The 14130-nt window shown below is 28.3% G+C and overlaps 1 protein-coding gene across 1 annotated transcript; it reads right to left on the minus strand.

Moving 5' to 3' along the window:
- Window positions 1–1385: 1385 nt before the first annotated feature.
- LOC110626809 (lysine-specific histone demethylase 1 homolog 1) lies at window positions 1386–4410 on the minus strand. Its single transcript, XM_021772918.2, has 2 exons — window positions 1750–4410; window positions 1386–1649 (listed from the first exon to the last, which is right to left on the minus strand). The coding sequence occupies exon 1, from the start codon at window positions 4334–4336 to the stop codon at window positions 1889–1891; it is 2448 nt and encodes an 815-aa protein (XP_021628610.1). The 5' UTR covers window positions 4337–4410; the 3' UTR covers window positions 1386–1649; window positions 1750–1888.
- Between the last annotated feature and the right edge of the window lie 9720 nt (window positions 4411–14130).

The following is a 14130-nucleotide window of genomic DNA, read 5'->3' on the forward strand; positions in this document are numbered from 1 at the left end:
CAAAACACTTTTTTCTAAATATTTAAAATTTATTTTTTAAAAATTTAAATATTATAATATATAATTTCAATGAGATAAATAAAAAATATATTTTCTTAATAATAAAATGATGCATTAAATTAAAATTAAATAATAAGTAAATAACTGAAAAAAGATGAGTTTTAAAGTTAAAATTTTAAAGATGAGAACAAATTTTTTGGATTGAAAACAAATAGAAAAGGGAAAGAATTAAGTAGTAAATTTTTTTTTTGACAAATATGATAAAGAATTTAATTTTATATTATAAAATATAAAAATATTGTAATTAAATAATTTTAAAATAAAAATAAAACAATAAGTTTTTTTAAACATATACAGGTTCTTTGATGTTCTAAAAAAAATTTATTTAAATACCATTAAATAATTTAAAAATTTTCAGGAGCCATGACGGCCTTTTCTTGCTGGCTTTAGGGCTGTGCGGCCTTTTCTTGTAATCGATCGGATTGGTTTTAAATTCAAAAAATTAAAAATTAAATTTTAAAAATATTAAAAATTAAACTAAATCGATTATTAAAATATAATTAAATTAAATCAAATTAATAAAAATCAATTCACTTCGGTTATATCCGAAATTTGCAAATTTAATATCTTTTCGCTGGCCGAATTAAATAAAGAAAAATTGAATAAAGAAAAAAAAAGTTAAACTTGGGATTGCTCGCTAGATTGAATAAAAATTAATATAATAATATATAATAAAATCGATTTAAATCGAATCAAATCGAAAATCAAATAATCTAAAAAATATTAATCGAACCAAACTGAATATTTTAACTAATCGATTAGTTCGATTTTTCAATTCGAATAGAAAAATGCTCTCCTCTAGCTGGCTTTACCCTACTCTAAAAAAAAATATTTAATAAAAATAAAAAAATTGAATTGAATCCTTTTAAAATAAAAATACTTTTAAATAAATGTATAAGTTTCATGAGTTAAAACCCAACATTCTCTTAGTCAATGATGCCCATAACATGAAAACTCAGCATCCTAAGAATCAGCAAGAAGTAGTAGTTTGTTTCTAACGAAATGAACTGAATTCAAGTATAACATATTATAATGAACAATTTGCAAGTGATTTCGGATTATGTTGTTTTTGGGTCCAAACTTGTACCACTAGCTGTTTGAGGGAATTAGTTATTAGGTGGTTAGAAATGAGTTCGCAAATTTGGGCGGTTGGTGGATCATATCAGCTTGGTTTGTTCAGCTCAATGCAAGAACAACAAGAAGAAAAACTAAAATTCCAATCAATATTAGCCTTGATACAACAAAAGCCAAACCATTGGAGTAAATTATTCATCTTGATAAACAAAATTATTTGAAAAGATTCGATGGGATTGGGGCCATGTCTATCTCAAAACAGAACCTAAAATTTGTGATTCCTTTTCATATGCATTGATGGGTTCAATAAGTACAGATAACTTACTGGAATTCTATACATATCAGCTTCAATCTTCTGAAAAAGAAATAGCAAATGAAGCACTTTCCCAATCCTTCTCAAAAATTACTCTGATGTAAAGAATTGGAAAAAATAACAGAACCTAACCCACCATCCATTCAATAATTTCTCGTAGTGGTCTCTGTTTCTACAAAGGACAGCAAAATCTTGCTCCACCCTGGAGCAAATACAATGCCCAAATCAACTTTTGGACAGAGCCCAAAAAGACTATCCATATGAAATACATTGAAAACAGGTTATAATCAATTCGGAATTACCTGAACAATTACCAAAAAAATTGTCCCTAGATGAAATCAATCCAGCTCTAACGGTTTGAGAAGCCAATGATTTAGCCACCTCCACTCACAGGACTGCAAATGAGAGACAGACCTTTTGTTTTAATGCCAAGCTTCAATCTCAGATCCCAACACTTAGTCTGGATCTGGCTGCCTTGATGTGCTTGAAGAGGGAATCCCCAGCATCAGATAAGCCTTTTCTACCAACCAACCTTACCTGAAAGTTCTGAGATAACACTTCCATCCTCTTTCCATCATCACCTAACTCGCTTAGTGTAATGGCCTGCTTCCTGGAAATCAAACCATAGAGACATAGCAAGCAGGAATCCAATTTTGGTCCTTGGAATTTGACCCTTAATAATGAAAGGGATTCAAGATCATTTGATCTGGGATCAAACAGAATAGAGAAGCTCCCAAATGTCAGATCAGGAGAGTTAAATAGTTCAGTTAAATCATCACTTTCCTCAATATCATTATTTGATTTGCTGGTTAAAGCCAAAGATCTCCTTTTGGCCACTCTCAGTATATTAGCAGCCTCTCTCATCCCACTTAGAAATGCTCCATGCATTGTTGCTGGATACTGTTTGTTTGTTGCCTCTCCGGCAAAAAAAACCCTTCCATCTCCAATGCTCTCAGCAAGAATATCATAATCATCTCCTGAAGACCCAACTGCAACATAAGAATAAGACCCATATGTGAAGCAATCTTGCCCCCAACGGGTACAGACTGCCTGAACTGGATCTGGAACAACAATCCCTTTTGGATGAAAAATACCTCGCAGTATTTCTAGGACCCTCTTAACAGACTCCACTGGAGACATTGTCTCAAACTTAACTGCAGCATCCCCAGCGACAAGAGCAATTAGAAGTGGACCCCCTGAAACAGATGAATAACTATAAAACAGAAAGAATTCACCTCTCCTACTCGAATCTTCTGTCAAATGTCCAAAAGTATCAAGCTCTCCTCCCCAAAAATTATAGGGAAACAACAGGGCCACCTTATTTAACAGCCCATATCCCAATCTCTGTATTGCATCTTTCTTTCTTTGTGGAAGCTCGGGGACAAATTCAATTGTTCCCTTCTTAAGCACCCCCAATGGCACTGTACAGAGCGCCATGTCACCACGAAACACCTGCCCACTTGCATAAACAATAACCCCATCAACTCCATATCTTATACTCTCCACAGTTCTTTCATAGAAAATGGGCAGATCCATAGCAAGCTCTCTAACAAAAGTATCATTACCTCCTGGAATAAAACAATGGTCACCTCCCATCTCATATGGATCATCCTGATCCCAATAAGCCATAGACAAATTAGACATTAGTGAAGCATTTGCATATTCTAAATTTGCAAGATGCCAATTCAATAGCATCCTCTCCTGTAAATCCTCAGCTACCTTATAAGCATGCCTAAAAGCGTCAAGCGCAATTCCTAAGTTAACATCAACAGATTTAACTTCCTCAATCATGACCTGCCTAAGTTTACAAACTCTGTCTAACAATTTATTAAACGAAACCTCTACCCTAGAATCAATCTCTGAATCTACAGCCTTCCCATCAGGTAGATACAAAGGGCATATATCTCTCACTTTATGAAGAGGTAAACCCAATTGCCTTGCAAGAACTCCGAGTGGGTTTCCATTTATTCCAGTGAGAACACTCCCACCCAGATCAGCGGCGGCCACCACTGCGTCGCCCTTCATCTTCATCGTTTTTACACGGCCACCTGGCCGTGCTCTACCTTCCAAGACGACCACTTTAAAACCCATAGCCACTAGCTGCCTCGCTGCAACGAGTCCGGCGAGACCCGCTCCTACAACCACCACATTGGCTTTGTCAGCCCGCTCATGCAACATCATTTGCGCCTCTTTAACAGCAGGCGCGAGCCCGAAGTTTATGTAGCCATGTTCTAGTAGAAAATTATAAGCAGAGTCGACTAGGTTCTTGTACTCGGCCCTAATTGACACAAGAGCGTGATCACGAGTTAGCCAAGTCGACACATTTGATCTCCACCGAGCAAGAATGTGGTTCCTCACAACAATATAATTAGCTTGCTCCGTGCCCCCAATCGTCGACACCACATTAGCTTCGATTTCTTCTTCGGTGAGCGAATCTACGGGAAAACCTACAGAGATTGCAATGAATGCTTCGACGTTAACTTCTTCAGACAGGCCTCCGGCTATCCTATGCCGTCGGAAAGACGGATTGCCGTTGATTTCGGTGAAGAACCGCTTCCTACGGCGTCGTCGTTTTTGTGGTGGAGGAGGGTCTACGGAATTGGGATTTTGGGGTTGTTCTTCGATGGTGTCTTCGGGGATTGGGTCGGAGGAGTCGTCGTCTTGAGAGTCTAAAACGGGGGCGTCGAGTGTCGTATTGGGTGGTGGAGACTGGGTTTCGGAAGAGTGTGGGAGGTGGTTTTCAGAAGAATTTTGGGGATCGTTAATTTGATTTTGGGGTTGGCTTGGAGAGAGGGTGAGGTCCGTTTCCGGCGAGGATTCATCAGAGACAACTTCATTAGGGTTGTCGGAGGGGTCTCGGGCAAGCTCCGGCTCTGCTGTTGTTTCCATTATTTGTATCGAGTAGGTTTTCGGCTCGTTTGGATAGGGGTAATAAAGCTTGCCCCAGATAAAGAGAGGGAGTATCTAAGCTGGGCTTATATAAATAGGCATTCCAGGGTTAGATTAGACATAAAATAAAGGTCAAATTGAACGGATAAAAGTACAAAATAGGTTAAATTAAATATATCCGATTCTTAAATAATTTGTATGTGATTTTTAAATATCTAATTCACTAAAAAAATTAAAAAATGTGAAATGTAACTATTAATTGAGTCGATTTGATATGCTAAATCTCACATGGGATTTTATATTCTAATAATATTTAAATTATATTTAATTCACCGTATGCATAATTAAAATGTTATTTTTCAATACTTAATTAAAAATAAATTTAATTAAATTCATGTATTTTTATTTAAAATCAAATAAAATTAATTTAATTTTTTTATTAATTAAATCACTATTCTTTTATTCAGAAGTCGAGTAATCTCATTTAATATAATATTATTTTTTTAATAATAAAAATATTTTTTATACAATAAAATTTTACTTTTTAATTTTAAAAATTATTTATTATACTATATATTTTTTAAACCTTTTTAGGTTAATTAAAATATAATAAATTTTGATGTTTTCAAATGATGTAAAAAAATATATTTTATTATTAAAAATAATATTATATTATATTTTGATTTATTCTACCTTAATAAAAGTATAAAAGTTTAAATGGCACAAATTTTTTAAAAGTTAACTATTTACTCTTTATAAAAAAAATTATTATTTAATTTTTTAATTTTAAATAAATTAAAATATTTTCGATATTTTAAAAAATATGTAAATTAATCACTCTATTAATTTTAACAGTTAAATATTAAAAAAATTTTAAATATTCTTAATATAAAATAATTAATTAATAGAATTTTTACAAACTTAAAGGATTAATTAATATATTTTTTTAAACTATGCAGATTAAATAATAAACTACTGAAATTAATAAATTTATTAACAAATAGATTTTTTAAAATAGTATAAATATTTTAATATACTTTTTAAAATTAAAAAATTGTTAAATAAATTTCCTCCTAATATATAGATTAAATAGTAATTTTTTCATAATTTTTTTTTCCTCTCTCTGCCGGAAACACACAATCTTTCGTTTCCAATATTGATTTATGAATAATAAACTTTATTTGTAGACAACACAATTAAGTTGTTATTTGTTTAACAACTTATAATAAAATTTTTCAATAAACAAATACTTGATGATGAAATATGAGGCTTTGTGCATCTTAATCATAATTTTTTATATTTATATTTAACATATTGTGAATTTCACTTTTCTTTTTAAAAATTATTTGAGAAAACAATTAGTCTGATTTGAATCAAAGGATAACATTAAAAAATAATAATGAGATTCAATATTTTTGAGTATTGAATACGATGAAACTCTAATCAAACGGATTTGAATAGTTATAATCGAATATGAAACTAGTTCAAATTTTAAAAAAATATTCCTAACCGATTCAAATAGAATTCAAGTTTTATTTATAGGATATCTACTTTCAGAACTTATAAATAGTTAATTTAATATAAAAATATATATTTTATAATAATATTTATAAAATTTTTTATATATTTTTATTTAAAAATTAAAAATATAAATATATTTTAGAAGTATTAAATTTTTTAAATGAGAAGTATTTTTTATATAAATTATTAATTAAAATATATAAAACTAAACTAGTTTGGATTTTATTTGGAAAATAATAATTGAAACAGATTCGACTAATTTATATTAATTTTAAATTAAATTTAAAATGAATTTAAATATTATTAATATAAAATAAATTTGAATCAAAATATTTTAATTTTTATTATATTCTATCCATTAACATCCCTAAATATATCATAAATTAACTACATAAATTTATTTATACTATATAGTTGAATTTAATCATTAAATTTAATACAAATGCCATATCATTATTTTAGTTCGTACCAAAAATTAATATTTTAATATAATTAATAATTATTAAAAAAATTCAAAATTTTATTAATTTTAACTATTATTCTCTAAATTTTTTTTAACAAATACGCCTCAAACTAATTTTTTAATTTGATTTTTTAATTTTAATTAGATTTATTTATAATTTAAGATGATATATTTTTAAAAATAAATAACTTATTTTCAACGTTTTTGTTATATATTTAAGTACAATTTATTATATAATTATAAATTATAAGCGTTATAATAATATTAAATCTAGTAAATTAAAAATTATAATTCTTTCAATTTAAAAAATTAGTTATATTTATTATATTCATTTTGATTAAACTTAACGTTAATAATCAATTTAATAAATTTAAAATAATTAAATTTATTATATAAAATATAAAATATAGTTATAAATTTAATTTAATTTTATTATTTCTGATTAATTAAATTGATGGTTAATTTTTAATTTTATTAAAATAAATATAATAAATATAATTATTTTTTAGATAGTGAGAATTATAATTTTTTATTTATTAATAGTGTTATTATTATAATACTTTGGATAATTATACAAAAATTTGTATTTTATGATGTAAAAAAAAAAGTTATTAGCACTTAAAATTATGCCATTCAAAATTATAAGTAAATCAAATAAAAAAAATTAAACAAATCAAAATTTAATTTAAAATATATTTATTTAAAAAGTCAGAGTATAATTGTGAAATTAAAAAAATTAATTTTTTTATAATTATTTATTTAAATTATATTAAAATATTAATTTTTGAAGCTTGAAAATTTTTTTTACCATTATCCCTTAAATAAATCAAATTAGGCGTAAGATCATGTAAACTAAATCACTTTTTTTTGTTTACCTTTTAAATTTTCAGTACTCTTTTAGTTTTTTAATTAATTAAATTAGTATTTTAAAACTAAATTATTACTTTTTTTTCATTTAATATTATATGTTGTTACGTTTTAAAATAATAATAATAATAATAATAATAATACATTTTAAGTATTCGTTAAATCCAGCTAACTAAAACTAAATTTATAATTTTAATTGAATTAAGAAATTTTTAATGAAACTATTTTCATTAAATAATGAAATTTAAATTTAATTAGAAAACCCATTAAGCCAATCAAAATAAAGAGTTTTTTAATGTATTATTTTTAAAGGAATTAAAAAATTAAATAAATCCTTACTCATTAATAAAATAAATTTAAAATGAAAAACTCATTTAATCAATCAAAATAAAAATTTTTAAATAATATTAAATTTCTCTATTTCCTTCAGCCATTCAAAATAGCGAGTAATATTCCGCAGCCGAAAGATCATTCAAATTTGGCTTTGAGTTTATGATTTCTGTATCCAATTTCTAATACAGTTCTTCCTGTGACCGCCTTTCCTACCAAAAACTTAATCCCACCAAATATGGAAGATCAAAATATGTGAAATGATTAAAATGATAAGTAGGCATCAGCAGTTCATCTTTTTCCTTCCTTCAAAATTATTTATTTAGATTCGATCCATTATAAATTAAGAGATTTTTAAAATATAAATAAATGAATGTCAACGTGAAAAATATATTAAAATTATTTTAATATTTATTGAGTTTATTATGAAATGAATTCATCTAAAAATTTTTATTGTGATTAAAATGATTTATTTATATATTTTGAGATTAATATGATTTATTTATGTATTTTGAGATTATTTATATTATGAAAAATAATAATAAAAAAAAACTCTTCATGTTTTGCTGCTGCTTTAAAGCTTCAAGGGACGGTTGAAGGGAAATCAATCAGAAAGTACATCTTAATTACATTTGAGTTGAAAGCTTCAAAGGAGGGGAGCCCCATACTTAGTCTAGGACCTTCTTTCACGCCTCTTGCACTTTGGTGGTTAGGAGGGAATTGCACGGTTTTTTAAGATTTTGAACCGAATAAAAAATTGTATTGAATTGAATCGAAAAATTATGTGAAATTAAATTAAAGAAAAAAAAATCGATGATTAAGGAATTAAATTATATCAAATTAAATTTATTTAATTATTTAGTTTTATTTTTTATTGAGAATTGAAATCATAATAAAAATTATTTATATATATATATTTTAAATAATTTATAATAATATTATAATTTTAACATATAGTTCGAATAATATATTATGTATATCATATAATTTTAATAAAATTATACACATATAATTATAATATTGTTTAATTATTAAATACTTCTTACCATTTTATTTAATGAATTTGGTTAATTAATTATAATTATTCTATTTATATATATATAATATATATATGCTAATAGAATTATACTATTAGAATATAAATTACTAAAATAATTATATATATATATTTATAATTGCTATTATTATTATTTATATAAATATAATAATAATATAAAATTATTATAATTTTTAATTATTAATTAATTATTAAATATTTATAGTAGTATAACTTAATTAGTTAATTAATATTCATTCTATCTAAATAAATTAGATATATACACTATCTCAATATTAATAAAATTATATTAATAAATTATATTAATAAAATATAAAAAATATAATAAAAATACTATATTATATTTAATTATTTAGTGTCTTTTTATATTTTAAATAAAAATATTATATAATATTATGGATATTTAATATTATTTTAATATTAAAATATGAGATTTATTATAAATAATATTAGTATTATCTTTCGTTTAAATTTAAATTTTATTATAAGAATAAAAAATTATACCAAAAATAAAATCAATATTAAAATTGAATCAAAATCAAAAATATAATTTTATTATAAAATTTAAATATTTTATTGAAACTAAAATCGAAAAAAAATTGATATTAAAATCAAATCAAAACTAAAAATACATAAAACCATACAAAAACCATACCAAAATCATACTGAAATTTGATCTTAATTCTAAAAAATTCAAAAAGTTGATTTTTGATTTAAATTTCAATTTCTATAAGAAATTGGTCTAAAACTGAAATCGAAACTGCACGACTTAATAGAAATTAGAGAAACAAAGATTGCTATTAATTTTTAGTGATACAAAAATTAAATTGGTAAAAAATATTATTGTTTCATTATTTTTAAATGATTTTTAATATATTAATTTTTATTTACAATAATTACATTTCTAATATACTAAAATAAACAAATATTAAATTTTCTATAATTTAAAAAATTCAACTAAAAGATTTTTATTTTAAAATTTAGCAACTGATACCGTTGGTTGATATAGTAAAAGTTGTGCTAAAATTTAACTCTTAATTATCATTATTTTATTTTTAAAGTCTTAGTTTCATTAGAAATTATTTAATATATTTTTTAAAAAACAATGATTAATTAGTTAGTTTTTCCCAGGAGCAACGGTGACTACTAGATTTGAGAATCCACAATTAAATTGCCAAAACAGTGGACCTAAAACAAATTTAATTGAAGAATTATAAAATATAAAAGGGTTTTTTAAAGAGTTTTTGATGATTGATTTAAATCAAATTTGCATTTAAACTATTTTCATCTATTATAACATATAATTTATTTATTTTGTAATTAAATTCAATTCAATTTATAATTTTTTTTATTAATTAACTATTCAATCCATCTATTAACTCCATATCCATCGATTATTAAGATTAATTTACTAATTAATAATATACTAATAAAATCAATGAAATGCTAATATAAAAATTAAAAAATAAAATATATTTTACATTATTTTAACTATTTTTTAGAAATTTGGTTACTTTTAAGTTTTAAATAAATTAAAATTAAAATAATTTATACATATTAATTTAATTTTTTCATAAATGTTAATTTTAATTTTATAAAAATTTAAAAATTACTGCACCTGAAATAATTATTGAAAAATAAAATAATGTATCTGCAAAATATATTGTAGGTGCAAAAATATGACTAATTTTTAATTTTTTAAAAATTAAAAGTAAGAATAAAATAATTAAATTGAGATATTAGATTATTATTAATAATAATAAAGATACCAAAAAATCTTATTAAAACACTAAAACTAAAGAGAAGAAGATAGAGTTATCATTTAAGATGAATAATTGAATATAAAATAATTATTTGTTGATTAACTAATAAAAACTAATAAAAAAATTTATATAAATTGAATGAAATATCCAAACCAATCCAACATAACTATCCAACTAAGTTTGTTGGTTTGAATTGGGTTAAATTAGTTGGATTTCATGGATTGAACCAATTCATGAGCACCCTACTTTTTTGTATATTGAAGTGAGAAAATTATAAGTATTTATACATGTTTTCTAGCTCAAAAAAAAAAAAAAACACTAATTACTCGATCACAATATCTTACAGAAATTATGTTAATCAAATCAAACAAATCATTCTGAAACTATGCTGAATAGTCCTACAATCATGCTCTAGTCAACACTCTTTCTTAAATTGATACAAAGATATTACACATGTCCAACTCAACCCTTAAATTGATGCAAAAATATTACATATGTCCAACTCAACTTGCAAATCAAGATCCTATTGCTAAGACATTTGGAAAATATACATCAGCTAGTTGTTTATCATATGTCACATGTAATATACTCAAGGAGCTATTTATTACTTTTTCCTTTATGAAGTGATGATCAATTTTAATGTTTTTTGTTTGATCATATTAGATGTGATTGTGAATTATTCTAATATGGCAGCTTTGTTGTCACAAAATAAAAGACTATTTTTTCTTAACAACTTCAAATCTTCTAACAATTTCTATAGTCATAGTAATTCACAAACTCCAAGAGCCATTACTTTATATTTTGCTTCAGCGCTTGATCAAACAACTACACTTCTTACCATAAAAGTACAATAGCTAGAGCCAGAAGTTGATTATCTATCATCTAGAGATCCAACCCACTCAGCATTTGTAAAGGCTTCTACACGGAGGTGGCCATGCTTGGAGAAAAAAAGTCATTTTTCTAGAGCATACTTCAAATACCATAGAATATCAAAAATAGCTTGCAAATAAGGCTCCCGAGGATCATGCATATATTGGCTTACCAAGCTCACTGCATATGCAATAGCAAGCCTGGTGGGAGATATATATATATTAAACTTCCTACCAATCTCTGATATCTTTTTTGGTTAACTGAATCACAAATTCCTGACTATAGTTTATGATTGCTTCAATAGGAGTTTCTGCCAGCTTGCAACCCAACATGTTAATTTCTTGTAAGAGATATAAGATATACTTCATTTGAGAGATAAAGATTCATTTCTTTGATCTGGCTATTTCAATTCCCCAAAAAATACTGCAATTTTTCTAGATTTTTGATCTCGAACTATTGAGCAAGAAGATTTTTAGTCGAAACCTTTATTCTCTATCATCTCCAGTTACCACAATGTCATCAACATAGATTGTAACGACCCGAAAACCGGACCGCTACCGGCGCTAGGATCCAGATCGACTTAAGGCCGCTAGGACCCGTAGCAAGCCAAACATTCATCCTGAATACCTGTTTAATCCCATACATGATCAACACATACATAAAAATTTTGAACTTTTCTTTTCATTCATTCACAAAACTCAACCTGTGCATGCACTAATCATATACATAATCATCAACCCCACACTGGAGTCCTCATCAATTGCTCCAATGGGGTAACATAACATATTTTAAGTTTGGTTTACATAACATCATAAAACATTTCATTAAAAGATCATGTAACAAAAAAGGGATTAACAACATACTAGGGTCAAGCACAATTCTATCCTCAATAACATCATTACTTTACATGACTGTTTAATTGTAACAGTCCGGAAATCGAACTGCTACCGGCGCTAGGATCCAGATCGGCTTAAGGCCGCCGGGACCCGTAGCAAGCCTGCTGTGAACTCTGTGTACCTGTGAAATCCCATACATGCTCATACATTTTCTGTAAAACTTAAAACTTTTCTCTGTTCCAAGGCTTAACCTATGCATACTCTATCTTTGGTCTGTAAAACCCCTGCTAGAGCTCTCATCTTTGCTCTGGGCGGGTCAACTCATAGAATGTTAAGCCTGGTTTTTCATATACAATAAAATCATTTGCATAACCGACCATGTATATACAAAAGGGATTACAACTCATAAGGTCAAGCATCATCTATACAACATACACTATCTTGTACAATTACATGTCCACACTAGCTATTACATAACTCTTCTCTTTATCTATACCCTGCTGACTTCTCTAGACTCTGAACCTGCAAGACTGGGGTTAAGGGAGAGGGTGAGCTATACTAGCCCAGTGAGTAGTACATATAAAACATGTTATAACACATGATCTCATGGAGTGCATCACAACACAAGTAAATCACATAATCTCAGACGGACTAATTCAAAATTCCCCCACATTGCCCGGCCTGCGAAGGAGCTCCTCAGGTCTTCATTCAGCACCTTATGGTACCGTGTGCCCGGCCCTTTCAGGGCTCCTCAGGTCTTCATTTAGGGGGCTAATGAATCCAAGCTACGCCCGATCTGTACATGCACTGATTAATGCAACATCTTCGTGCTCTCTAATGCAATACTATACACATGGCATAAATGATGCATGAAACATGCTAACAATGTTTGAGTTCTCATATTCAAAGGTTTAGTTCAGTTCCACTCACCTCTGGCTGACTCTGTACTGACTCTGCAGGTTCTGAAGCAGTGCTCATTGCTGAACTCCTTGGTTCCTCTGGTCCGTTCCTACACAGGTGGACTGAAATGAGGGACCAAACTAACTCAAGAACATCTCTAAGAAACTCCCCACAAACCCTCTAAAACATCCTAGAACAAGCACATAAAACATGCAAAAGAAAGTTGGACAGGGCACTTTCGGCGGCAGGTTCGGCGGCCGAAACTCTCCTCCAGAGACGAAACTCATGCATGTTCGGCGGCACCTTCGGCAGCCGAAAGTCTCGTCCAGAGACGAAACTCAACCTTCGGCGGCACTTTCGACGGCCGAACCTTGCCTCCAGAGACAAAAGTCCAAATGTTCGGGGGCAAGCTTTGGCAGCCGAAACTGCCTCCACAAGGGGTTCGGCGGCCGAACCTTCCTTCGGTGGCCGAACCTGGTTTTGCCCGTTGGGCAGAAACCTGCTCTGTTTCATGCAAACTTCATCCAAAATCTAGCCAACATGCATAACAACTACTCCCAACTAGCATATACCATATAACATGCATAAAGAGGTCTAAACCTCTCCTAAGACCTCCAACAAACATATCAAACAACACTTAACCATGCTGATACACCAAAATCCTCAAAAACCTCCCTTAACCTAAACATGCATAACTACCCAAACAACTCCCATAAAACCTTCAAAATCAAGAAAGGAAGTTCAGGATCTTCACTTACCTCTTCCAAACAAGAGATTGAACAATCCCTATGTGGAGATATGGAGAAATCCTCTCTCAAACTCTCCAAGCTTCCAAACTTACTCTTTGGCTCAAAAACTTCAAACACACATGAAAATCCATCAAAACCATGAAAGATTTGAGAAAACACATAAATCACTCAAGGAAGATCAAGTCTCACCTCAGCTCGTGCAAATGGAAAGAAAATCTTATCCATTTGACCGACCTAGGCCCTTTTGTAGTTGGCTGGCCAGACCAACTACGGCGGCCGAATGAGAACCCGAATGCCATGCACGTTCGGCTGCCGAAAGTCACCTTCGACGGCCGAACCTTGGCTTTTCTGCCTTGGTGCTTTTCTTGCAAAACCTTACTTCTTTAACACTTTAAAACATGAAAACACTTTCAAAACATAGGAAAACCTAATCCGTAC

The sequence above is a fragment of the Manihot esculenta genome, chromosome 11 (genome assembly GCF_001659605.2).
Source record: "Manihot esculenta cultivar AM560-2 chromosome 11, M.esculenta_v8, whole genome shotgun sequence".
Lineage (NCBI taxonomy): Eukaryota > Viridiplantae > Streptophyta > Magnoliopsida > Malpighiales > Euphorbiaceae > Manihot > Manihot esculenta.